Source organism: Anomalospiza imberbis, chromosome 6 (genome assembly GCF_031753505.1).
Source record: "Anomalospiza imberbis isolate Cuckoo-Finch-1a 21T00152 chromosome 6, ASM3175350v1, whole genome shotgun sequence".
Classification (NCBI taxonomy): Eukaryota; Metazoa; Chordata; class Aves; order Passeriformes; family Viduidae; genus Anomalospiza; species Anomalospiza imberbis.
In genome coordinates, this window is record NC_089686.1 from 662,325 (window position 1) to 690,069 (window position 27,745).

Below are 27,745 nucleotides of genomic sequence, written 5' to 3' on the forward strand. Positions count from 1 at the left end.
GGGCACAGGGAGCTCATGGCAGCTCTGGCTGCTGGTTCTGCAGCCTCCCTCCAGGCAGCAGCCTGAGATGGCTGGTTTGGGAGGGGGAGCTCCCAAAGCAAGCAGGAAAAGGAGCAGCGGCCCCCAGGGCAGCTCAGGGGCACATCCCCTGCAGGGTGAGGGCACAGGGATTTCTGCAGCTCCCCCGCCCCAGGGCTGAGGCCAGGCTGGCCAGCAGTGACTCCATCATTCCAAACACACACTGTAGGCCTCAAGCACTTCTCGTTCCCTGCTTCGTGCTAATCCATTAAAATTGTGCTGCCCAGGGCTGAGCTGAGCATTTAAAAACACCATGGCGGAAGACTCTGAGGGTCACGAGAAGAGCAGCAACAGAAAAAAACAAGAAAAGTACTCCTGAGATGAAAAACTGCCTCAGTATTGTCATAGAACCTCCTGAGCTGGAGGGACCCCCAGGATCATCCCAACCCCTGTCCCTGCCCAGACCCCCAGCAATCCCACCCTGGGCATCCCTGGCAGCGCTGCCCAAAGGCTCCTGGAGCTCTGGCAGCCTCGGGGCTGTGCCCATTCCCTGGGGAGCTGTCCCAGTGCTGATTCCACCCTCGGGGGGAAGAACCTTTCCCTGATCTCGAGCCTGAATCCCCACTGGCCCAGCTCCCCACCAAAGAAAAGGCAAAAGTCTGTCTTGACACAATTGCCAGTTTTTAACAACAGAAGCAAGGTGACTTTGACAGAGGATCCTCCAACCTAGACCATCAAAGGCAAAAATATATCCAAGTTGGAAACAAGGCTAAATAAACCCAAATTAAAGATGGTTTGAGGGTTGCAGGATAAAGGTTTTTTCCTTGCTTGTGTATTAAAACAATGAAGAGTAATATATAACTCTGGTAAGATACTCATTCCTGGAACTTTTTTAATCAAATGTGATTTTTTTTAGACAAGTGCTCACTTTGAAGCAGAACCTCCTTCAGAGAAGCCCTCCAGTCATAACTACATGGAAGATAATAGCTCAGGATCAAAATGGTCAAAAAAACCCCTTTAATTCCTGAGTTTGGTGGTCCCACATGCACAGTGGCTACTCTGGGATGAGCTGAAACAGCTGAAAACATCAGATCCTCACTTGGCACCACCATGGCTTCAATATTCCACAGGGACAAGCAGGATCTGGGGAAGCCAAGCAGTGCTGCTCGTGCCATCTGGGTGAGACCTTGGGGAAGGCAGCAGGAGCTGAGCTGGGCTGTGCAGGGAGCTCATCCCCCCTCTCCTGCTGGGCTCCCTTTCCATCCCATCCCATCCCAGAAACACCCCAAGGCACCAGGATTGCACAGAACTGGGTTTGTGCAACTGGAGGTGCTCCAAGGACATTGGGGCTGCTGGAGGAGGCGGTGTGGGGCAAAGGGGATTGTCCCATGGGACATGCCCTGTCCCCATGGAAATCTGGGCACTTTTCCTGGGATTGTGTAAAATCTCTCTCCCAGCCTCTCCAAATTCCGCTAATATCCCCAAAATGCCAGATCACTTTCATTTACATTTATCACCAATGTTTTTAAGGACTCCAATAACAACTTGGCAATACAAAATAAACCAATATTTGATCTGCCTGACAATGTATTGGAAATCTTAAGTTGATCTTAATTCATCCCTGCTATAAAATCCAGCATTTGTTACTGCTCCGAATTGCTCCATGGAAATATGAGGTTCGGTTTCTATGACAACAAGAGTCATAAATGCCAAAATTCTTCCTGTTCCCTTTCTGTTTTCAGCTTGACAATGAGCCATTTTTTTCATTCTTTTCAATTAACCTTTCCCTTTCCCCTGGAAATGAATAATCCAGACAGGTCCTGCTTTCCCTGCTGTATGCCCAATGCCCAGTTGTTTCAGCACAGCCCAGCTGTGTCGGGAGGACTGGAAAAAACTCATCTCCTTTTCCCCAGGGTCCAGTCAGATCCTGGAAATGGATGGAGGGTGGCAAAAGAAAGCCCAAGGATGACCTTAGGGAAGCAGGGCTCCTCCAGAGGCCACATTCCAGTCAGGAAAGTGGGTGGCACTGAGGGCATCCAGTCTGTCCTGGAACCAGAGGCAGTGCCCAAGGATGGCACAGGTGGGGCTCCTGGTCCTGTGAGCTCCCACCTCACCCACATCCAAGGACAGGGTGGACAGGGCAGGATGGACAGGACAGGATGGACAAGGCACGATGGATGGGATAAGCTGGACAGGGCAACAGCAGCTGCCCAGAATTTGCAGAAAAAATACCAGCCAGCTCCTCGATCCTGGAGCCAGCCCCTCCATCCTGGAGCCAGCACCACGATCCTGGAGCCAACCCCTCCATCCTGGAGCCAGCACCACGATCCTGGAGCCCGCCCCTCCATCCTGGAGCCAGCACCACGATCCTGGAGCCAGCCCCTCCATCCTGGAGCCACCACCATGATCCTGGAGCCAGCACCATGGTCCTGGAGCCAGCACCACAATCCTGGAGCCACCACCATGGTCCTGGAGCCAGCACCACAATCCTGGAGCCACCACCATGGTCCTGGAGCCAGCACCACAATCCTGGAGCCAGCACCATGGTCCTGGAGCCAGCACCACCCTCCAGCTGCTGGCAGAGCTGGGAGCACCGTGACATTCAGTGCTCCTGACTGAAGTAGGACAGAGCTGGGCTGCAAACAAACACAACATTTCCAGTGCACAGGGCTCTTGTGCCTCTCCTGCAGTGGTTTGAGCCTTAAGGACTTGACCAGAGAGGAACTTCTGCCCCGACTGAGCTTGCAGCCCAGCAAAGGGCCAGCACAGGAGGAAATGGCTCAGATGGCAGCAGGGGAGGTTTAGGTTTCATAGTAGGGAAAATGGATCCTGGTATTTGCTTTCTGCTCTGAAAATATTTACTGCAGCAAGTTTTTGTTTCATTTTCAGCTCTTAGCTGGCTATTCATCCCCAGCACTTGCAGTGGAAATATTCCTTCCTTCCTTCCTGCCCCGTGTCCCTGCATCGGTGTTCCCTGGGCCACAGGGTCAGGGACACATGGGCAGCAACATTTTCACTTTTCTGTTTCTTAGGTGAAAGCAGAAGATGCTTCACTTCTCCCAGAGGTTCAACTGCTGCTTGTGGAAACTCAGAAACAAACAAACAAACAAACAAACACAAAAAAAAAAAAAAAAAAAAAAAACAAAAAACCAAAAAAACCCCAGTGGATTTTGTTGCTACTGTGGCTCACGTCTTCACCCTGTCCTTGCACTGTTCTGATCCACTAAAGTCACTCAACTTGAAGCCTCACAGTTCTGGGTTTAAAAACTCCTGATTTCCCCACTGCACCCACCATGCCAAGAGGATGTAGTCAGGAATCTCTGCCCAAAGCTGAGAGCAGCCAAAACATGGACCCAAATTATTGTGTCCTAAAAACCACAGCTCTGGTAAGCCCTCCCTGCAGCACAGCCCCATCCTGATGTGTCCAGGGATCCATGGGGAAATCGGGGCTGGAACGGGTTTCTAAGGGAAGAGCAGGGATTCCTGCCATCCTTCAGGGGGAAATCGGGGCTGGAACGGGTTTCTAAGGGAAGAGCAGGGATTCCTGCCATCCTTCAGGGGGAAACTGGGGCTGGAACGGGTTTCTAAGGGAAGAGCAGGGATTCCTGCCATCCTTCAGGGGGAAATCGGGGCTGGAACGGGTTTCTAAGGGAAGAGCAGGGATTCCTGCCATCCTTCAGGGGGAAATCGGGGCTGGAACGGGTTTCTAAGGGAAGAGCAGGGATTCCTGCCATCCTTCAGGGAGAAATCTCGTTTTTGAGAGGGGCTGAGCAGCCAAAGGCAGCGGTTGCACAGATGGAAGCCTTCAGCAGCAGCTCTGCATTTAGTGCTCCTCATTCTGATGCAGGTTTGCCTGTCTAGAAAAGCCTGGCACCCAGGAATTATTTTTACATTTTAGGGTTTTAGTCTAATTTAGGCTGAAACCTGAATTGGTCTTTTCTTTTTCCCCCAACAAATTGAATCAGCTTCTGTTTACATTTACATTTTCACTGAAACTTCTGCTGCTTCCCAAGTCAGGGACATAATGTCTTCTCATAAAAACCTCATCAAGCATCAACTAAAATTCTTCTTCACTCTCTTTATGCTCACAAAACATTCCTTTTTTGAATACCTCCAGTAAGTGATGCTAAACTTCACCATCTGCTAAGATTTTTATCCCATTGTATTTCTTTTTCACTCCTGAAGATGATGATTTGCTTATATTGCTATGCCATTCCACCTCTCAGTATTTTTACCAGGCATTATCATATCTGTGCTTCTTAATTTTAATAGTTTGTCATTAATTTACATTCTCAACGATCTGTGCAGCCTAAATCAGCAATCAGCTGCACTCAGTGCTGGTCCAGGAGTTAGAGAATTCACACCAATAAATAGAATTTCTGCCATTATTCACAAAATGCCTTTGGTTTTGTACTGACCCAGGGGCTGAGCTTTGCCTCAGCTGCTTTGGGCAGGTTTCAGCTGGATGAGGAACATCCAGGTGCTTGTTCCCACTTATCTGTGCTCAGCCCTGCAAATCCTGCCCATGGATCAAAGCCCCAGCCCCTGGCAGAGGATGTTCTGTGCTTCAGCTGAGGGGGAAGCATGGGGAAAGTCAGGTTTTACTTGGATCCCCCTCAGGAATGAGCACTGAACACGTTCTCCTCTAAAATGCACACAAATCAGCCCCAGCTGGTGTGGAATGGAGAAGGAGGAGCCCCCTGGCACCAGGCACGTGCCCTCCAGGGAAACAAGCTCATGGCTGAATATCCCTGTGGGACAGAAGTCTGAAGTGCTCTATTTTCATTAAAATAACCTTTCCAATTAAGCAAAAGAAATTATTAATATCCTGATCTATTATCAGGACCCTACTCCGTATCCATCAAGCCAATAGCATGAGTCATAATTGAAAAAAAATCCACTTCTGGGGCCCTCTGGATCCACAGGTGCAGCCGCAGGAGACGAGAGGCCCAGGAAAAGTAGCAGGAGGCTTTACATAATTCTGATTTATGGATTGGGTTATGGCAGCAACTGAATATGCCAGGCCAGCTTGGGGCTTGTGGTACCATGAAATTTACGAGTGCACACATAAACTGAAGAGATGTCTTCCCTCCAAATATTTTACAATCTAAGTGAAAGCAGCGATGAGGCAAACGGAGTGAATTTGATGACATTTGGTCAAACTCTGTTGAGCTGTGCCTTCAGCCCTTAAAGCAAACTGAGTTCTTTAGGTCCCAAACAGGGAGCTCAAACTCAAACAAGGAACAGCTCCCCAGGAGGGGCTTTCAAACAGTCCAGCTTCCCAGTGTTGCCGATGATCCTGCCTGCATTTGTCTGGTTTTTCACCCGAGGGAAAAACACTGTCCTGGGGGAAGTGAGGGAGTGGGGATTTTCAGTGCAGGGAGATGAGGCCAAGTGCTGCTCCACGGCAGCCCAGGGTGAGATGCCAGAGCTCCTGAGCCCAGGGATGGAGGCAGAGCCTCATACAACACCTCATTAATCAGGGACACAGAGCGGGGAATGGAAAACCCTTCACCGAGAAAGACAAAGCAGATTTTGCTTTTTACGGGGCACGTGGCCTCATTCTTTATCTTTTAATTTATTTATTGTGGTGAAGAAAGGAGGCTGAGAGGATGACACAGGCCTTCAAAATCCCGCATTGCCTCGCGTGCCCTGCCAGGCGCGTGCTGCTGCAGATGGCACGGGATAAATTTAACTGCTCCTGCCACTGGGTGCTTCCAAACAGCTGAACTCCACATCTTGCTGTGCCCAGAGCCCGAACTGCTGCAGCTGAGCGGGGTTTGTGGGGATTGCGGGGGCATGGTCACCCTGCCAGGAGCCGCGGGAGTCTCTCTTTGGTCCCACAGAACCACAGACGGAATCACTCGTGGAACGCTTTCAGCTGCTCCAGGGCCACCCCAGCGACTGTCCCACTGTCCCAGCGTCCAGCCTGGCCTTGGAGGACAGGTCCTTCACTGCACCATCCCCTCATTATCACCTTCAACACCCCGCCAGGAGAAACTCCAAATCACCATCCCAATTAACATTGCAGATTGCATGTCATCCTCCCTGCTCACAAAGCCAGGCTTTACCCCTCAGCTGCAAAGAAATGCAAACAAATAATTTAGGGGGGAAAAAAAGGAAAAAAAAATCACCTTTTTTTTTTTATGTTCTTTTGGAAAGCAAAGAGGTGGAAGCAGCAGGGGAGAGGCAGGAATTGAGTGCGGGAGCAAATGATCTCCCGAGGGGCTCCTGAGGGAGCACAGGCAGCGCCTCCTCCACTCTGCAGATCCTCTTTGTGCATCCTGGCACTCAGGCCCTTCCAGGGAAGGTATTTGGTGGATCAGAGCCTCCAGCCCTTTGCCCAGGAGCGATTTTTTCACTGCTCTACAAAGCTTTCTGAAAAGGAAAATTTCCCTTCCCCTTCTTGCCCGTGCACAGTCCCTGGGGAGCAGGACTGCTCCGGGGAGGATATTTTTGTGTGCTCCAAACCCCACAACATGCTGCCTGCTTTTGCCTTATTTGCATGTTCTAAAGGTGCTGTTGAGTGGGAATTTAGTGGTTTCTAAACCTAGTGGTTTTCCAGCTCCTGTGCATATGCAATAATTTGTACTCGGAGATGCGCAGTGACCTCTTTTTTTCAGAGCAAGAAATGTTTTCATTAAAAATAAAATAGCAGATACATCAAGACATTTCCTCTGGTACAGCCTCATGTCCTGAATATCAAGTAGGAATAGCCAGGCTGCACAAAGATTTCTGATGGTGCCACACAGATAAAAACGGAGAGCCTGAGATTGGGCTGTTGTGTAACAGAAACCAAACTTCATGGGCTCTGGAACTTCCATGAGCAGATCACAGCACCAGGGAATGTCTGAGCTTGGAAGGGACCTTAAACCCCACCCAGGGCCACCCCTGCCATGGCAGGGACACCTCCCACTGTCCCAGGCTGCTCCAAGCCCCAGTGTCCAGCCTGGCCTTGGGCACTGCCAGGGATCCAGGGGCAGCCACAGCTGCTCTGGGAATTCCAGCCCAGCCAGGAATTCCCAATCTCCCATCCATCCCTGCCCTCTGGCAGTGGGAGCCATTCCCAGGGTCCTGTCCCTCCATTCCCTGGAAATTGTCTCTCTCCATATTTGCTGTGGCTCCCTCAGGTCCTGCAAGGCCACACCTGGGTGACCCCAAAGCTTCTCCTCTCCAGGTGAACATTCCCAGCTCTCCCAGCAGAGATGCTCCATCCCTCTGCTCATCCTGGTGCCTCCTCTGGGCTCTCCCCAGCAGCTCCAGATCCTCCTTGTGCCGGGCCCAGGGCTGGAGCCAGGATTCCAGGTGGGATCTCACCTGAGTGGGGCAGAGGAGCAGAATCCCAATCCCTTTCCTGCTGCCCACACTGGGCTCAGCCCAGCTCAGGGAGCTCTGGGCTGGGGCAGGTCCCGGTCTCACCCACAGCACCCCCAAATCCTTCCCCAGCTGCTCTTCCCAGCCTGGATGACCCCAGGGGCAGCACCAGCTCCTGGCCTTGCTAAACTTCACTGGATTCCCCTGGGGCACTCCTGGAGTGTGCCCAGGTCCCTCTGGGAGTGTCCTGTCCCCTCAGCTCGGTGTCCCCTCGCTGTGCCGAGGCTCCCTGGGTCCCTGCCCCTGGTGAAGATGCCTGCAGGGACCCTGAGGGTCACCTCTGGTCACTGGTGGCCAGCAGGACTCTGACCATGGCCCAACATCCCCGTGGCTGAGGTGAAACACCTTCTAACAATACAATCCAAATCAGGGCCTGCAGGGATTTTAGGACCAAAAAGCTCCATTTTTTAACCGTTCACTCCCACCCCCTTCACGTGAAGCTGCGTTGTCTCGTTGGCACTGTGAATATTTCTAACTCTGGATTCAGGTGATCCCTGACCCAGGAGGGAAGGAGCAGGCTCAGGCTGCTGAAATCCTTTGCTGGGAAATATTCACCATGAGAACGGCAGCCAGGAGCAGCAGCAAACTCGTGGAGACACCCAAAAGAGCACTCCCAGCTTTAGATCAGCTCGTGTGAGCAGCTCTGCTCTCGCTGGAACCGATGGAAGCAGAGCTCAGAAACCACAGAATTGGTGATTTCCACCGTCTTGAGGAGCCAGCACTGATATGCTGCCACCAGATCGTGGCTCCTGTGACCAACGGGCCTCGTTGGTTACAAATCGTGTTTGAAATTTCTGAACTGTTGGAGCTGGCTGAGCCCTCCAAGCCCGGAATTGGGAATATTTTAACAAATAGGAGCTGTCAGGTCTGTTCAAGGCGATGCACAAACTCCTGCTGCTCCTTATCTGACAGAATTCAGGTCATTGCCAAAGAATGGGCATAATAGCTCACAAGTCCCCGAATTCTCCATTAATTCAGGATAAAAAATAATTCATCTGAAAAGCCACACTGCTAATTAGTCTGATTTAAAGAGCATTTCAATTACCTAATTGAGGCCCAGAAATAGTGCACTCAATTTAGGTGGTCAGTCACAGTTCAGAAATAATGAATAGTCAATGATTAACACCCAGCCCAGAAACACTCATAATTGTAAAATGATTCCTCTGGACCAGCCGGGGGACGGCTGGCAGCGAGGGGCAGGCACTGGCCCAGCCTGCTCCCGGGAATGCTGCCCCAGGCACAGCAGCTTTCCCCGGCTGTTACCCCAGATGGGCTTTGGCCCTCCGAAAGGCACTGAGAGGCTTTTTTCACAGGTGCTTTAGCCAGAGCTGCCTGCTTGGTTGTTTGGGGTATTTTTTAGTGGATAGAGGCAATTTATCCTGGGTGAGCCAAACTTGTCATGGCATTTACAAAACAAATCTATCCTGGTGCTGCTGTGGGGGTGGGGGTGGGCTGGGGGGACACATCCAGGGCTGGGGGACACATCCAGGGACATCCAAAAACATCCAGGGACATCCAAACATATCCAGGGACATCCAAACACATCCAGGGATGGGGGGATCCATCCAGGGACATCCAAAACCATCCAGGGACATTCAAACACATCCAAGGCTGGGGAACACATCCAGGGATGGGGGGACACATCCAGGGATGGGGGGGACACATCCAGGGACATCCAAACACATCCAGGGCTGAGGGGACACATCCGGGGCTGAGGGGACACATCCAGGACATCCAAACACATCCAGGGCTGGGGGACACATCCAGGGATGATGGACACATCCAGGGACATCCAAACACATCCAGGGCTGAGAGGACACATCCAGGGCTGAGAGGACACATCCAGGGCTGAGAGGACACATCCAGGGACATCCAAACACATGCAGGGCTGCCAGGGAGACAAGGAGAGGGAACGGCCTCAGGCTGGCCCAGGGCAGGCTCAGGGTGGACAGCAGCAGGAATTTCCCCAAGGAAAGGGTGCTCAGGCCTTGGCACTGCCCAGGGAGGGTTGGAATGCCCATCCCTGGAGGTGTCCCAGGATGCCACCAATTAGTAATTAATCATTAGCAAATAATAACCAACTAATAGCTAGTTAATGTTAGCAATAAGCATTCATAACTAAAGCAAAAAATTAAGGCAAAGGAAGGAGTTCAAATTCTTCCGCAAAGAGCTTAATCCAGTGAAAAGTCACCTTCAGATTGGGCAAAATATATTCAAGGTTTTTTCTACAACTCCTGACCTCTCCCAGAGGGAAAGGAGAATGAAGGAAAAATCTTACAGCAGAGATGTTCCATGTCAATTACTCCAAAAAAATAACAAAAAAAAAAAAAAAAAAAAAAAAAAAAAAAAAAAAAAAAAAGTCAGAATCCCAGAATGGTTTAGGTTAAAAGGGACCTTAAAGCTCATCTTGTTCTGCCATGGCAGGGACACCTCCTACTGTCCCAGGCTGCTCCAAGCCCCAGTGTCCAACCTGGCCTTGGGCACTGCCAGGGATCCAGGGACAGCCACAGCTGCTCTGGGCAATTATTCTGAAGCTAAAAAAAAAAATATTCTGAAAAATAAATTCATGTTGTGATAAATAAAGGTATTTTTATACAGCTCTGAAAATAATGCTAAAATTATTCCAAAACTGCATTTTAAATTAGAGCCAACCAAATTCCCCCTGGAAATGGCAGTGTCAGAGAACATCCCCTGGAGCAGGGCTCGTGGGGATGCAGGGAGAGCACCTGGGAGCAGGCAGACTCAGCCTGTGTTCCTCGCTGAGCTCAGATAACCAGGTGCTGCTGTTATCTGCCTGGCTTTGCCTTTCCTTCCGCAGCCGTATAAATTATTTGCCATAGCAACCCCCTGTGCTAATAAGTTGCACTATTTAATTACACGTTGCACGAAACGATTCCCATTTGTCAGTTTTCATGTTCCCAGCTCAGAAATTCTGTTCTGACAAGTCGCACCTTGCAGAAAGGGCGTGTCCCTCAGGTGTTTATCTGAATTGCCCCCTTGTCGCTACTGGACGAAATGAGTACACACAGAAGCCTGGGAAGTTCGAATGAGAATAAGAGTCAGTTTTATTCAAACATCTGGTGTTTATAGAATTCCAGAGGTGACCGTGGGTTGGAGGATGGAATTACCACCTCTCCAACCACGCTGGTCCAAAGATCAATCCATCCTTTCTCTCCACCCACAGAGAAATATGTCAATATTCTATTTCTACATGAAACTGTGTGGGACCTCTGACTCTCAAATATGCAAACATTATCAGAAGGCTGAAGAAGTTTGATGAGAACTTTAAAACTTTCAAAAGAACCATGAAAGAAAACTTAACACTTTTAAAATCAGGGCAACACCCCTCCCCTTGGTCCCAGCCTGCTGCAGGGAGCAGGGAGCGGGGCTGGGGGTCCCCCGGCGCTGCTGGCTGTGCTGGGACACGGTGACGGCGGTGGGGCTGGCAGAGGACAGGATGGACCCATCCGTGCTCACCTCCATCAGCACACCTTCCGTTGGGGTCACGCAGCCTTGCCCAGTGTCCTGGGCTGACTGTACGATGCTTTATCCCCAGTTGTCTGTCCTGTTTATGCTGGATAATAAGTTTTGCACCTTTAAGACTTGTTCCAGGAGTGAAGGGGGGGGGGAGAAGTGCACAGTTGGTTTTCAGAAACCGCACTCCTCCACATTCCTGCTCCTGGACTGTGCTGTCTGCGGAAGGACAGACAGCGGGACAGAGCTCTCCTTTGCTTTTTAGTTAGTTTAAGCTAGCTGAGGCAAAGAAGTTCCCAGGACTGTGGCTTCTCCTTTTCTTTGGACCTGCTCAAACCTGCGCTGGACTGAACACCCAGAAGAGCTCCGGCAGCTCGCACCTGTGACCCAGCGGGCCGGGCCTGGGCCGCGGCATTTCCAGCACCAGAGGGACTGACAGGAGACTGAGTGAGCCCAGCTGCAGCCTCGGCGGGGGGATTTTTCTGAGTTTGTCCCTCTTTTGGAGCGGCACGAAGTTTCACTGTTTAATATTGTTTAGGTTTTCTTGTTTAATAAACAGTTTTTTCCACTTTTCTCCAAGGAGGTATTTTTTCACGAACCTGTTGGAGGGGAGGGGCCGATTGAATCTGCCTTCTAGAGGAACCCCTCTGGGGGTTCTCTCCCAAATCTGCCCTGGACCAGGACACCCAGGCACGGCAGCTCCCACGGGCTCCAGGACAAAGGGCGCTGCAATGGACACGCCGTGGTTTGGCTGGGAAGGGACCTCCCATCCCATCCCATCCCATCCAGCGCCATGGATGGATGGCACCTTCCACCATGCCAGGGGGCTGCAGCCTGGCCCTGGGCGCTGCCAGGGCTGGGGGAGTCCTTGTGGGGGCTCTGCTGATTCGTAACCAGGGCTGCAGGCAGCACATTAACGAGTTACACCGGGACTGGGGAAAGGTGCTGGCAGCTATTACTGAACTAGGGAAAGAATCCTCTCCACAACGTGAAGGTTCATTAACATTTTTCATTAGACTTAAAAGGTTTTCTGCTCTCAAGGATTAGAATGAAGTTGATGAGAGGGGACAGCTTCATTAAATCAAAAGTTACCTTTAGAAAGCTTTATACCATGGTGTTTGCTGGAGAGAGTTCTGAGCCTGGCACCTGCCCGGGCCTGCAATTCCCCCAGAACGGATTGTCCTGGCAAGGGCTCACCCCTCTGGGCAGGGCTCCCAAAAGGGTCTGCATCAGCCAGTGGGATGGCCCTGGCAGGCTCCTTCCTGCGGAGGGATACTGGTCAGCATCTCCTGATCCCAAAATCCCAGAGGCTCCAGATGGGATCCTTCCTGTGGGGTGATGTTTAACACCATCTCCTGATCCCAAAATCCCAGAGGCTCCGGATGGGATCCTTCCTGTGGGGTGATGTTCAATACCATCTCCTGATCCCAAAACCCCAGAGGCTCCGGATGGGATCCTTCCTGTGGGGTGATGTTCAATACCATCTCCTGATCCCAAAACCCCAGAGGATCCTGATGAGATCCTTCCTGCAGGGTGATGCTGGACAGCATCTCCTGATCCCAAAATCCCAGAGGATCCTGATGAGATCCTTCCTGCAGGGTGATGCTGGACAGCATCTCCTGATCCCAAAATCCCAGAGGATCCTGATGAGATCCTTCCTGCAGGGTGATGCTGGACAGCATCTCCTGATCCCAAAATCCCAGAGGATCCTGATGAGATCCTTCCTGCAGGGTGATGCTGGACAGCATCTCCTGATCCCTGATCCCAGAGGACCCTGGAGGATCCGGAGGGATCCCACAGGATCCCAGAGGATTCCTGCAGCAGAGGCTCCGATGGGACCCTTCCTGCGGGGTGATGCTGAACAGCGTTCCCCGATCCCGGGGGATCCCTGCCCGCCTCTCAGGGACACACCGGGGCTCTGTGCCCAGCTGGCTCCCGGACTGTCCCCGTGCAGCCCCGCAGTGCAGGACAGAGCCACCCCTGGCCGGGCAGACCCCAAATCCCGGCCCTGCCTCTGCCCAAACCCCATCAGCCTGTGGAGACAGGAGCCCTCAGCATCCCCAGCAGGCTCCAGCTGCTCCAGGGCTGACCCTGCACGGGACACGGCAGAATTTGGGAGGAACGAAGCCTGGGAAAAGGTGGGGCGGAGGGTGTGAGGGGACAGCTGTCACAGCAATGGTGGCAGCACCTCCGGGCTCGCTCACACTCCAGGATTCATTTTATACAGCCGGGAAGTTCTATCAAAATAACCCGAATTTCACGTTTCTCAGCAATTGGGAGGGGTTTTTTACCTTTAAAGGCAGTGGTAGGTGTGTGACACCAGAGCACAGTTAATGCCACACAAATCCGTGTTTGTCTTTAGTCTGTGACCTGCCATTCCACTGGCTGTCCTTAGCAGACTGATTTATCTGTTTTCAGAGGTGATAAATTGCAGAATATTAAGATAATGGTGTAGCATTCATTACTACTCAGCTGTTTATTACCAAAATTTAAATGTAATTTAATTCCAAGTGGAAAATAATGATCATTACCGGGACAAGCAAAGACAACTCATTACTCATCTCCACCAGCATTTTATTTAACAGAACTCAGACAACAAAAAAGAAAGATTTAGTAAATGCATTTTGAATAAATGAAATGTTAATGGCTGATCATAAAATAAAATATAGTAAGGCCCTGACATGGGGTTCCCAGAGCTGCCCCTGGATCCCTGGCAGTGCCCAAGGCCAGGCTGGACACTGGGGCTTGGAGCAGCCTGGGACAGTGGGAGGTGTCCCTGCTGTGGCAGGGGTGGCCCTGGATGAGATTTGAAGTCCCTCCCAGCCCAAACCAGTCTGGGATTCTATAATACAGTGCAGCTTTTAGAACAATAAAATTGCCTGAGTTTATCTTCACTGCTCAGGATTTCTGTCAAAGTGGGTTTTTTTTTTTCTTTTCTTTTTTTTTTTTTTTCATTTTAAAGCATATTTCTTGTAAAAATTGTAATTGAAATACATCACAACTTTTTGAATCAATTTAGCCAATCTAGAAATTCTCTGCTTGAATTATTGCCAGAGAGAAGCCCCCGTAGTTCCCCCAGAGACTCCCCTGCTGCCCCTGCCATGAGGAACTGCCCCAGGCTGTCTCCTGGGAATCCCAGAGTGGTTTGGGTCAAAGGGACCTTAAATCCCTCCCAGTTCCCTTTTCCATGGCAGGGACACCTCCCACTGTCCCAGGTGCTCCCAGCCCCAGTGTCCAACCTGGCCTTGGGCACTGCCAGGGATCCAGGGGCAGCCACAGCTGCTCTGGCAATTCCAGCCCAGCCAGGAATTCCCAATTCCCAATCTCCCATCCATCCCTCTCCTCTGGCAGTGGGAGCCATTCCCGGTGTCCTGTCCCTCTGTCCTTGTCCCCAGCCCTCAGCAGGGCGGTGTCCAGCTGTTCCCAGCAGTGGAGGGGCTGGGGAAGCACGGGTGGTTTATCTCCTCGTTATCACCTCCAGAAGGCTGCAGTGCTCTCACCGGCGTTCCTACAGCCAGGAGTTCATTTTTCCTCATCAGTTTGTCCTTGCAGGAGTCCCCTGTGCCCGGCCCAGGAGCCCCGGGGCACCCCCAGCCCTTGGTGCCCTGATCCAGGGCCGTTCCAGCACTGAGGAAGATGAAGATGGAGAGGAAAATGGAGATGATGAAGAGCTGCTATTCCCTAACCTTGGCAGCCCTTCCCTGCTGTCCTGACCTACATTGCACCCCCTTTATTCTCCTCTCCCTGCTGCAGAAGCAGTTTATTTGCAGAATATATAAAAAGCTCTGAAAATACAGTCCATGGCGATATTTCAGGCTGATGGTTTACACTTTACAGGAGCCTTTAATCTTCCTTGGGATAAAGCAAAACCTAAATTACCAGCTGGGAAGTGCTGGGTGCTGGGCTCAGTGTGGGCCAGCTCTGGGCACACAGCCAGCCCTTTATTTGCAGGACAGAATAAAGTCCCCCAAAAGCTCACCCTTTATTTTTCTTCCCAAATCTCCCTGTCCATTGTCTTATTGGCTCAACTTGCAAACATTTAAAATTGGGATTAATATTGGCAAGAAAAAACTCCACGATTTCTTGCTCTTGGTACAAGTGAGGAGTACTGCTTAAAATCACACTGTTATAAATGATCCTATTATGGCTCCAGTCCTGGAGAATCTTCCCAGGATAAAGCTCATTTCTAAGCAGAGGCTCCCAATTTTAGGATTGTAAATATTGAACAGCACAGTTTGCACTGTGCATCCCCTGTGTGCAGCTGCAGCTGGTGGCACCACATTCCCAGTCCCACCTGCTTTATTAGAATGACATTTTATAGGAACGGCACTTTTAATTGGCCAGGGTTTCCTCTGAAGGCGTGGGGCTTTCTCTATCAGAATTTCAGCCATATTTACCCTCTGAGTTTTATAATACACCTCCGCTCTTGCTGAGAAATCCACAGAACTTCCTATTTTAGGCTGAAGGAGGGGAGATTAAATGGGAAGTTGGGAATTGGGAATTCCTGGCTGGGCTGGAATTGCCCCTGGATCCCTGGCAGTGCCCAAGGCCAGGTTGGACACTGGGGCTGGAGCAGCCTGGGACAGTGGGAAGTGTCCCTGCCATGGCAGGGGTGGCACTGGGTGGGCTCTAAAAATTAGTGTGACAGTCGGTAAAATTAGTAATTCCTAAAAAAAACCACTTTGCCCTGTGTGCACACCCCACAGAGCGAACTCCGTTTCCCCAGAGGTTTTGGGGAGCTCTGCCCTGAATTTTGGGGCCTTGGACACTGCCAAGATGAAGCCTCAGTGTCTGTGCTGTCTGCACTGCTCCATCTCTCTGCTCTCCTCCCAGTTCCAGCTCTGGCAGCAGCAGGAGGGATCCCCTGGCTCTCCCAGAGCTTGATGTGTGCTGACAACTCCCCCAGTGTGCCCTGCCCAGCATCAGCAGCGCCCTGCTCTGACGGATGGAGCTGTCTTCTGCTCAGAGCTAAGCAGGAAACTTGGCAGGAATTACTCAAGAGAAAGTGAGAAAATGCCAGAGCTGGGCTTGCCAAAGTGATGGGCTCAGCTCAGCCCTGCCCCGGGGCCGGGGGGCAGCCCTTGCACAGCTGAGCAGCTGACCACAGCCGGCCTGGCTGGCCATGCCCGCGCAGCTGGCACCGCTGGAGCCCTGCCCACAGCCCCAGGACACACAGAAATGGGTAAGGTGTCTCAGTGTGCCGCGCTGTGTGGCTGTCACAGAATCACAGAATCACAGAATCACAGAATCACAGAATCACAGAATCACAGAACAATGAGGCTGGAAGAGACCTCTAAGATCATCAAGTCCAACCCATGCCCTAACACCTCAATAGACTATAGACAAGTGCCACGTCCAGTCTTTTTTAAACTCATCCGGAGATGGGGATTCCACCACTTCCCTGGAAGACAGTTCCAGCACTTTGTTATTCTTTCGGTGAAGAATTTTTTTCCTAATATCCAACCAATGTCCTCGCACCAGCCAAAGGGACGGGCCCAGGGTCAGGCTGAGGACGGTTCATTGCTCAGATAACAGCACTCTCAGAGGCCCTGGGGTTTGTAGGACAGCAAGCAGCTGCCCTAGGCTAAGATGGTCCCAGGCTCTTCATCACAAGGCAATACATATATATATATATATATAAACTTTCTGACCCAACAGGCTGAGGCCACAGAGTTTGTTTTGTTTTTTGGAGCTGTCACCTTTACTTCTTTCTACTGCAATGTGGATACTCTTGCCCAAGAAGGTCTGGTTACATGTACACATTTATGTCTCTGTTATAACATCTAAACTCTCAGCTTATTCTATTATAATCACATTACTACATTACTGTATTATAAAACCATTATCTTATCTAATACACTTTCTTACTTACTTAAGGCATATTCTTACCTATAACTACAGAAACATAAGTTTATGGTTTCTCTGTCCAATGTCTGCGTACCTTGCTTTCACATCAATCTGGGCTTCTCCTAAGGCTGTAAATCAAACCCTCTTGAGTCTGTGAGGATTTCTGTCTTTCCGTTTCCCACAGCACTGCATCCTGCTCTCCATGGCTGTGTCTGCAAGCCCAACCATTTAATAGGTATTTTATAGACTTTTTTTTTTTTTTTTAATGGGTAATTTTTCAACTTGAGTGCCCAGGTCTGGGGTGCTCAGCACAAGGAGGACGTGGAGCTGCTGGGGCAAATCCAGAGGAGACCACGGAGCTGCTCCAGTGGAGCCCCTCTGCTCTGGAGCCAGGCTGGGAGAGCTGGGGGTGCTCACCTGGAGAGGAGAAGGCTCCAGGGAGAGCTCAGAGCCCCTTGCAGGGCCTGAAGGGGCTCCAGGAGAGCTGGAGAGGGACTGGGGACAAGGACATGTTCCAGAACAGGACAGCACGGTGCCGGAAGGGCAGTGAACACCCAAAGTTTAATTTGAGCAGGGGTTGTGGTCAGACTTCGGGAATTCCTTGCTGTAACCCCGGGCACAGGCTGGGTAAGGTCCTTCCAGCTGTGCAGAGGGAGGCTGGGATGTGCCGTGCCCATCCCAGGAGCAGGGCATGGACAGCAGGGCTGGCCTGGGCTGGGACATGAGAGGGCAGAAATGTCTGCAGAAACTGCACAGATAAATGGGATAACACTCAGTAGTGCTGAAACAGGGGAAGCAAGGAGAACAGGAAGGCAGTGCTTGGAGCAGGAGGGATTCAGGAAGCAGAAGGGACCCAAGCAGAGCCTGTGCCAGCAGTAAAATATTGCTGGGGGACAGCAGGCAGATCCTGCGGGGTGTGCAGGAAGCAGCACACCCAGGGCAGCAGGGAGGCCTCAGCTGCAGCCTGGGCTCTCCCTGACCAACACCAAGGGGCAGGAAGAGGAAAATAGACATTTAAAAATAACCAACAAGCACCAGGAAATATCTGGGCACCATGACCCAGTTGTTTGACTGAAAGCTTGGAGATTTCTGGCCTAATCCCAAGAGGAGTGAGCAGCTCTGGTCACGATTCAGGGGTGAAATTGGTGTTTACTGAAAAAGGGAATGAGTATGGGGATATCCAGGAGGATAAGAACAGAAATTATTTAAAAATCACTGAACAGCCCCTCAGAGGTTCCATAAAGACATTACCTAGTCTACCTCCTGTGCACAAGTGCAAATCTCACCCAGGTAACAAAAACATTTGGTGGGCTCCAGTTCCAGTGTTCCCAGCCTGAGAAAGCAGCACAGACACCAAGCACCTTCCTTTCTCTTCTCTTCTCTTCTCTTCTCTTCTCTTCTCTTCTCTTCTCTTCTCTTCTCTTCTCTTCTCTTCTCTTCTCTTCTCTTCTCTTCTCTTCTCTTCTCTTCTCTTCTCTTCTCTTCTCTTCTCTTCTCTTCTCTTCTCTTCTCTTCTCTCTCCTCTCTCTCTCCTCTCCTCTCCTCTCCTCTCCTCTCCTCTCCTCTCCTCTCCTCTCCTCTCCTCTCCTCTCCTCTCCTCTCCTCTCCTCTCCTCTCCTCTCCTCTCCTCTCCTCTCCTCTCCTCTCCTCTCCTCTCCTCTCCTCTCCTCTCCTCTCCTCTCCTCTCCTCTCCTCTCCTCTCCTCTCTCCTCTCCCCAAAGCAGCTCCAGAGCCTTGTTTAAGAATTGCCATTTAGAATTTACTAAAAAGCATCAACAGTGCCAAGGCTGCAAACCCTACCATGTAATTAGGAGTTAAACTCAACTCCCCACAGCAGCAAAGCACCGAGAAAACCCAGCCCTGTGGATATGTTAGGTATTTTAATTCCCTTTTTTATCCCAGCCTAAATGACTGTGTTCTATTACCAAAGGAATATTGAGACAGAAAGTAAATGCAGAGGGACACTCCTGAGTAGGCAGCTGTTCAGGAAAACAGTTTAATAAAAATAGCTACTGTGCTGCCTGGAAATCCTCCAGAGTCGGGCTGGAAAGCTTCTCCTGCACTTGTTTTAAGGAAAAAGGCATAGCTCCCACCCACCGGCTCTTCCAGGACCGCATTTCTATTTGCTCTCCCACTCTTCCATGACCTCAATATTCCGGTTGTCTTCCACTCTCAAGGAGATTAAATAGCAGAAAGATCTTCAAAGAAGTTTAGTACAAATCAAATGCGTTTGCAGCTGATGCATAATGAAATCCCTGCTGTCAGATGGTGCAGATAGAGGGATTCAAAAGTAATTTGGGGATATTTGTGCAAGGCCACCACCATTAAACCCAACAGCAGAGAAATCCCTATAGAGGAACTGCTGAAAGCTGGGAATAACAGCCAGAGGAGACACCACCCTATTCAAACACCATTTCTCATGTTTTAGTCACCTGCTGCCAACCAGCCACTGGCCTCAATGAAGGCTGATAGGAAATAATGGGGCATTAATTTTATTTCAACATGGAAGGGTGGTTTTAACTGAGAAAACCCCCGGGCAGCCCTGCAGTGTCCAGGTCACCAGGAGAACCCAAGTCCTGAGGGCTCAGCACAAAGCCTGGGTGGGGCTTGGAGACACCTGACCAGGAGAAGGGCAGAGGGAAGGGCAGGGAAGGAAAGGGAAGGGTAGGAGAAGGGCAGGGAAGGGCAGGGAAGGGCAGAGAAGGAAAGGGAAGGGCAGGGGAAGGGCAGGGGAAGGGCAGGGAAGGGCAGAGGAAGGGCAGGGGAAGGGCAGGGGAAGGGCAGGGAAGGGCAGAGGAAGGGCAGGGGAAGGGCAGGAGAAGGGCAGGGGTGGGCAGGGGAAGGGCAGGGGAAGGGCAGGGGAAGGGCAGGGGAAGGGCAGAGGAAGGGCAGGGGAAGGGCAGGAGAAGGGCAGGGGTGGGCAGGGGAAGGGCAGGGGAAGGGCAGAGGAAGGGCAGGGGTGGGCAGGGGAAGGGCAGGGAAGGGCAGAGGAAGGGCAGAGGAAGGGCAGGGGAAGGGCAGGAGAAGGGCAGGGGTGGGCAGGGGAAGCTCTGCCCCATGATGGCAGCCAGCCCTGACTGCTCCTTCTCCAGTCAGCACCACCCCAGGCTGGCTGTGGCCCCCCAGGTCCCAGTGCCACCCTCCAGCAGGCCCAGCTCAGCCCAGGCTGCCCAGAGCACTGGGACATCCCCACAGCTGGCCCCAGAGCCCTGCCCCAGTGCCCTGCTGTGCTGGGCGTTTGTACCGGGGCAGCCCGGGCTGCTCCCGGGGGAGCCCCCGCAGTGCCGGCTGCACGGGCTAACGAGCCACTGAGCCCAGCTCTAATTAATTAACGTGTGATCCACACTCACTGCAAAAGGCCCGGAGCCACTCTGCTCCCCTGGTCACCTCCCGGAGTGTCACACCTGCAAGGGCACAGCCCTGCACTGCCCTGAGCTGCTGTGGAGTGGGGACAGCCACACGCTGCTGCTCCGGGGTCAGGGTGGGCTCTGGGATCAGGGTGGTGCTGGGGCCAGGGTGCTGCTCTGGGATCAGGATGCTGTTCAGGGCTCAGAATGGGCTCTGGGGTCAGGGTGGGCTCTGGGCTCAGGTGCTGCTGTGGGGTCAGGATCCTGTTCAGGGGTCAAGATCTCGGGGGTCAGGATCCTGCTCAGGGGTCAAGATCTCGGGGGTCAGGATCCTGCTCAGGGGTCAGGATGGGCTCTGGGGTCAGAATCCGTCTTGGAGGTCAGGGTGCTGCTCTGGGATCAGGATACTGTTCAGGGGTCGGAATGCTGCTGTGGGGTCAGGTGCTGCTCTGGGGTCAGGACAGGCTCTGCTCACTGGGACCCCACAGACCAAAAGCAGCAGCAGCAGCATCCCCAGAGCCCCCGGAGCCTGAGCAGCCCCCCTTCACTGGCTCCCTCAGCACAGAGCAGCTCAGCTCGAGGATTTCCCTGACAGAACTGAACTGAACGTTCTCTCACACAGATCTTTATCTTCGCTCCATTTGTCATCCCAGGAACTCATCAAGTCCCCATTTGTCGGTGCTGGGCAGCAGCTGCTCCTGGCACCAACAGCACTGGCTTATCTTGGAGCTCCCCAAACTCTCCCTGGGCTTTCCACAGCAAACAGGGGCTGTTTGAGAGGTTCCATCCCCTGCAGGTCACCAGAGCTCCAAACACAGGCTGGGTGGTACCCAGAAGGGGTACAGGAGGTGGGAGCTGTTCTCCTGGATGGGGGAGCCTGGCACAGGTGGCACACACGGGAAATGCTGTGCAAACATCCACCAGGATTAGAGGGCCCGGACTTCTCCCTGCACGTGGGCCCAGAGCTTGTGCCACCACGGATAACATGGGCAGGTGCCATGGGCAGGTGCCACCACGGATACCATGGGCAGGAGCCATTGATGGAAACCATGGACAGGTGCCACTGATGGATACCATGGACAGGTGCCACCATGGATACCATGGGAAGATGCCATGGACAGGTGCCACCACGGATACCATGGGCAGGAGCCATGGACAGGAGCCATTGATGGATACCATGGACAGGTGCCACCACGGATACCATGGGAAGATGCCATGGACAGGTGCCACCACAGATACCATGGTCAGGAGCCATGGACGGGAGCCATTGATGGATACCATGGGCAGGAGCCATTGATGGAAACCATGGACAGGTGCCATGAACAGGTACCATGGACAGCTGCCACTGATGGATACCATGGACAAGTACTATGGACAGGTACTATGGACAGGAGCTACCACAGATACCATGGACAGGAGCCATTGATGGACACCATGGACAGGTGCCACTGATGGATACCATGGACAAGTACTATGGACAGGTACTATGGACAGGAGCCACCACAGATACCATGGACAGGAGCCATTGATGGACACCATGGACAGGTGCCATAGACAGGTGCCACCACGGATACCATGGACAGGTACCAGTGATGGATACCATGGACAAATACCATGGACAGGTATCATGGACAGGTGCCACCATGAATAACATGGACCGGTGGCATGGACAGGTGCCATTGATGGATACCATGGACAGGTGGCATGGACAGGTACCATGGACAGGTGCCACCATGAATAACATGTACAGGAGCCATTGATGTCCATCCATGGACAAGTGCCATGGAAAGGTCCCATGGCAGCCCCAGTCCCACTGCCACCTGTCCTGGCTCTCAGGACAGCGGGGTCTGAGCAGCTGCAGCTGCACAGAAACACTGGAATGAGCAAAGGGGCACTAAAGCATTCTCTGATCACCACCCCACATGTGTGCTGTGCCCACAGCTTTCCCTGAGGGCTGCAGATCCGTGGCCCAGTGAGTGCATAGCCCAGATTTCCTGTATTTTCTCTTAGAATCAGAAAATCAGGAATGTCCTGAGCTGGAGGGACCCCCAGGGATCATCCCAGCCCCTGGCCCTGCCCAGACCCCCAGCAGCCCCACCCTGGGCATCCCTGGCAGCGCTGTCCAAAGGCTCCTGGAGCTCTGGCAGCCTCGGGGCCGTGCCCATTCCCTGGGGAGCCTGGGCAGTGCCAGCACCCTCTGGGGAAGAACCTTTCCCTGATCTCCAGCCTGACCCTGCCATGGCCCAGCTGCTCCCTGAGCCCTGTCCCTGTCCCAGAAGGCAGAGCTCTTCCCTCTGAGCTCTTCCCTCCGTCTGCTCCTCTCCAGCTGCACCATCCCCGCGCCCTCAGCTGCTCCTCCCGCAGTTTGCCCTGCAGACGCCTTCTCCCCGAGCGGGGAGCCAGGCTGGCACACGCTCCTGGCCCGTTTCCGTGGGCAGGAGCCCCAGGAGCCATCTGTGCCCAGCAGTTTGTGTGCAGAGCACGGCCACCTTCTGTTTGCCTCCTCCAGCTCCGTGCAGCAACAATCACAGGGAAACAGTTCTGTCATCCTCACCCATCCCCAGTCCCGTGGCCTCCTGAATGTGAATTAGTGTCTTAAGCAGTTTATTCATTCATGGCAATCTGTTCATTTATTTCCAGGAGATTGTAGCGCTCCGGGAAGCCTTGCATGGGGTGTTTTTTCTCTCTGAGCTCTGACTACATGAGATTTTTTATTTTTCCTAGATCGTTTCATCAGCTCAGCTTCCACAGGGCAGGGATGATGTGTGAGACAGCCCTGCTCTCAGAAAGCACAGAATCCTGGAATGTCCTCAGCTGGGAGGGACCCACAGGATCATCCAGCCCAGCCCCCATCCCTGCCCAGACCCCCAACAGCCCCACCCTGGGCATCCCTGGCAGCGCTGTCCAAAGGCTCCTGGAGCTCTGGCAGCCTCGGGGCCAGAAAAAGGAGAAATTTCTGTGCCCTCTAAAATGAACTGCAACACAAAAAGAGAGCTGGATCTCTTGGGAACAGCAGCTTGGCTGAAAAGCTCCCAACACCCCCGTGTTTTATCCAGCTCCAGAGCAGGAGCAGCCATGTCCCTGCCACAGCCGACACCTGGAGCGGGTCCCAGCCCAGTGCAGTAAAATATTCACGTTTAAAGCAAAGAGCATGAAAAAATAGAAACCTTTCCAAAGCTTAAATAAATGTTACTTTGACTGAATGGACATCATCCAACCTGAGGTTTTCATAGAATCATAGAAACATGGAATGGTTTGGCGGGACTTCAAAGCCACCCAGGGCCACCCCTGCCATGGCAGGGACACCTCCCACTGTCCCAGGCTGCTCCAACCCCAGTGTCCAACCTGGCCTTGGGCACTGCTGGGGATCCAGGGGCAGCCACAGCTGCTCTGAGCACCCTGTACCAGGTATTCCTGCCAGGGATGATCCTGTTACTACTGCCAGGAATGATCCGCTATTCCTGCCAGGGATGATCCGTTATTCCTGCCAGGGATGATCCTGTTACTACTGCCAGGAATGATCCGCTATTCCTGCCAGGGATGATCCTGTTACTACTGCCAGGAATGATCCGCTATTCCTGCCAGCGATGATCCGTTATCCCTGCCAGGGATGATCCGTTATTCCTGCCAGGAATGATCCGTTATTCCTGCCAGGGATGATCCCGTTATTCCTGCCCAGTGTGTGACAGGCGAGCCTGGGAAGTTCCGCTGTTCCGAATAAACCCGAAATCCCGGCTCGGGCGCAGCGGGGGCGGGAAGCCCTGGCTCGGGATGCGGGGCACGCCCGGGCTCTGCTGCTCCGGGCAGGGCGGGACCCGCGGGGACCCCGCGTTCCGGCAGCAATTAACGAGCCGCTCATTAGCGTGCGAGCCGCTCATTAGCGTGCGAGCCGCTCATTAGCGTGCGAGCCGCCCGTGTCCCGCGGGCCCCGCCGAGGAGCGCCTTTGCCTTCGCGTGATTGCCCTCTGCTGTAGGCGTGGGGGCATGCACGGCCGCTGTCACCGCTGTCACCGCTGTCACCGCGGCCACTGTCACCACTGCCACCATGGCCACTGTCACCGCCGTCATCATTGCCACCACTGTCCCCATGGCCGCTGTCACCGCTGTCACCGCTGTCACCGCGGCCACTGTCACCACTGCCACCATGGCCACTGTCACCGCCGTCATCATTGCCACCACTGTCCCCGTGGCCGCTGTCACCGCTGTCACCGCTGTCACCACTGCCACCATGGCCACTGTCACCGCTGTCATCATTGTCACTGCTGTCACCACTGCCACTATTGTCATTGTCACCACTGCCACCACTGTCATCACTGTCACCATTGTCACCACTGACACTGTCATCATTGCCACCACTGACACCACTGTCATTATTGTCACTGCTGTCACCACTGCAACTATTGTCATTGTCACCACTGCCACCACTGTCACCACAGCCACTGTCACCACGGTCATCATTGTCACTGCTGTCATCATGGCCACTGTCATCACTGTCATCATTTGTGGTAAGCACAACAATCATTGTCACCACTGTCACCACTGTCATTGTCACCACTGCCATAATGGCCACTGTCACCATTGTCACCATTGTCACCATTGTCACCATGACCACTGTCACCACTGTCACCACTGTCATCATTATCACCACCGTCACCACTGCCATTGTCACCACAACCATCATGGCCACTGTCACCACTGTCACCACTGCCACCACTGTCACAGCTGTTACCACAGCCACTGTCATCTTTGTCATCATTGTCACCATTGTCACTATTGCCACCGTTGTCACCACTGTCACCATTGCCACCACAGCCACTGCCACCACTGCCACCTCTACCACCAATGCCACTGCCTCCACTGCCACCATCTCCAACGTCACTGCCACCACTTCCAGTGCCACCAGTGCCACCGCCATGGCCACCCACTGCCACTGCCACCTCCCCTGCTGGCACCAGCATGGCCATTGTCACCACTGCCACCACCAGAGTCACCACTGCCACTGCCACCACCTCTGGGACACGGGTCCCTCCTCCCCTGGTGGCTTGGGAGGCAGGGGAGCCCTTTCCTGGGGCTCCTTTGACCAAGCCAATCACTCAGTGGAATTTCCAAAGGCCACTGCACTAAATCCGTGCTGGTGTTACAATACAGCCCAACCTCAGCACAAAACACCATTTACCCTTCTAGGGGACTAAAAAAATCCTTAAAATTAAAAATAAAAGCAGGTTCAAATATTCCAGTGAGATCATACAGCCAGACAGAGACTTGGGGGGAAAGCACTGCCTTCCTCTGGTTCTTTTCCCAGGAATTGCTCCTGTGCCTTTGATCAGCACCCACTCCCCAGTTCCAGCAGCCTGCTGGGTTCTGGTCATCTCTGGGGAACACGCAGCCCAGTGAGCCAGGACAACAAATCCTTCCTGGCAGGAGCTGCCTGATGTCGAGAGTGATTAGAGCCGACACAGAAATGTGGAGCAGAGATGAAAAGTAAATGTTGTTCCCTGTAATTTAATGGGAAGGACTTTTTCAAGTATTCCCATGTTTTGTTCAGATTAACTTATCTCTGCTTTCCCACCAACACCCAGGAGCTGCGGGGAAGGGAGAAGGAAAGGCAGCAAATAAATAAGCAGTAAACAGATAAATAAACCCGGGAAGATGAAGGGTTTGCATTCAGATTTCACCAGGAGCAAAAAACAAAAGGGGAGCTGAAATGCTGCGATGCACAAACAATTCTGGCAAAGAATTCTGTTTAAAATCCATATTTATTGGAGGAGGTCTGAGGCTCCAGCACTGCCCCAGGGTTTTGGAAAGGGCTTGGCAGCATTCCCATGGCTGACACCACCCTGGAGGGACCCTATGGAACCCCGGAATGGTTCAGGGTAGACGGGACCTTAAAGTCCTTCTCACCCCACCCCTGCCATGGCAGGGACACCTCCCACTGTCCCAGGCTGCTCCAAGCCCCAGTGTCCAACCTGGCCTTGGGCACTGCCAGGGATCCAGGGACAGTACAGCTGCTCTAGGAATTCCAGCCCGGCCAGGAATTCCCAATTCCCGATCTCCCATCCATCCTTTGGCTTCAAGAAGCTCACAGGTCGGAGCTGAGTCTGCCCAGGGCCTGGGGATCTCCCCTCCCTGCAGACTGAGAGGGAATTGCATCTTGCCCTTGAGTGGATTTCCAGTGAGAGGGAACCATCCCTTGGATATTCTGGTTTGATTTGCTCAACGTTGAAATTGTTTTTTCTCTATTTCAAGCGTGTTAGGCTGCTGCTCCCGGGCACTGGACCTTGTTGTACCTTTGTCTGATAAATCTGAGACCTTTGTTTCCAGGCATCTTCTCCCCTGACAGTGCTCAGGTAGAGATGAAATCAGGGGTTGTTCTCATTGGGTAAAGTAAATAAATGCAGTTTTTGCTCAGTGCTCCACTGCAAGATGGGTTTTGTGGACCTCAAGTCTTCCTGCCCTGCTCATCCAGGGGAGGGGGACAAATATTTTAGCAGGGCCTGTGCAATAGAACAAAGGGTGATGTTTTGAGAGACAAGAGATTTACGTTGATGTGGCTTTATACGATGAGGGTGGGCAGGCCCTGGCACAGGTGCCCAGAGCTGCCCCTGGATCCCTGGCAGTGCCCAAGGCCAGGCTGGACAGGGCTTGGAGCAGCCTGGGACAGTGGAAAAAACTCTCAAGCAGTTTTCACTGGGGAGGGGACAGTCCACGCATCACCGAGGAGCTGGAATGATTCCCTGGATCCCAAGTGAGCTTCTGCCATGCAGAGTGACCCACGTGGCCCTGGAACCCACCCTGGCACATGCAGAGACCGTCCCAGTGACAGGCCAGTGCAGGGCACTGGGCAGGACTGCGATGGACACCAGTGCCTCCGGGAAGTGCAGCAGCAGCAATGTTAGCCATGGGAGCAGTGGGGACGAACCTGTCAGTCATCACAGGCACCTTTTCTTACCTGTGTCCTCTGAGCTGGAGTCACACAGCCCCAGCTGCTGAGCCAGTGTGTTTGGGGTGTCTGGGGTTGCCATTTTCCAGGGATAGGGGCAGGTTCAAACCAGCTCTTCCCAGGATGAGGTCCCTGCTCCTGTCCCTGGCTGTCTGCAGGTGCATCCTCACCATCCCAGGCTGGCTGGGAGAGGTGAGGGGTGCGTGGGCTGCTCTGCTTTGCCCCCTCGAGCAGGGCACTCCCGTGGGATCCCAGGAACCATCCCCTCCCCCTGGGATGTGCCAGCTCCTGCTGGAGCACCAGGCTCTGGCCAGAGGATCCTTCTGTTCCCCAGGGAGCTCCTGGCTCCTGTGCTGCAGGAACAGCCAGGCCAGGCCTTACCTGAGCTGCCTGAAAAATGCAACGGCTCTGAGCAATCCAAAAATTCCCCCCTGTGCTGGACACTGCTGGGGCCACACCTCCAGTGCAGGGGCCAGTTCTGGGCTCCTCGGATCAGGAAGGACCTGGAGGGGCTGGAGCATGTCCAGAGCAGGGAACGGAGCTGGGAAGGGGCTGGAGAATTCCTGAGGGAGCTGGGAAGGGGCTGAGCCTGGAGAAAAGGAGGCTCAGGGGGGACCTTGTGGCTCTGCACAGCTCCTGCCAGGAGGGGACAGCCGGGGGAGTCAGGCTCTGTTCCCAGGGAACAGGGACAGGAGGAGAGGGAACGGCCTCAGGCTGGGCCAGGGGAGCACAGGGTGGACAGCAG

At 53.0% G+C, this 27,745-nt stretch overlaps 1 protein-coding gene across 1 annotated transcript; it reads right to left on the reverse strand.

The window, feature by feature from the left end:
• Positions 1 to 23,918: 23,918 nt before the first annotated feature.
• LOC137476490 (ice-structuring glycoprotein-like) lies at positions 23,919 to 24,557 on the reverse strand. Its single transcript, XM_068194849.1, has one exon. The coding sequence runs from the start codon at positions 24,555 to 24,557 to the stop codon at positions 23,919 to 23,921; it is 639 nt and encodes a 212-aa protein (XP_068050950.1).
• Between the last annotated feature and the right edge of the window lie 3,188 nt (positions 24,558 to 27,745).

Coding starts and splice junctions, on each gene's coding strand:
- LOC137476490 (XM_068194849.1), bottom strand. CDS start 24,557: ATGACAGTGATGACAGTGGCCATGATGACAGCAGTGACAATGATGACC.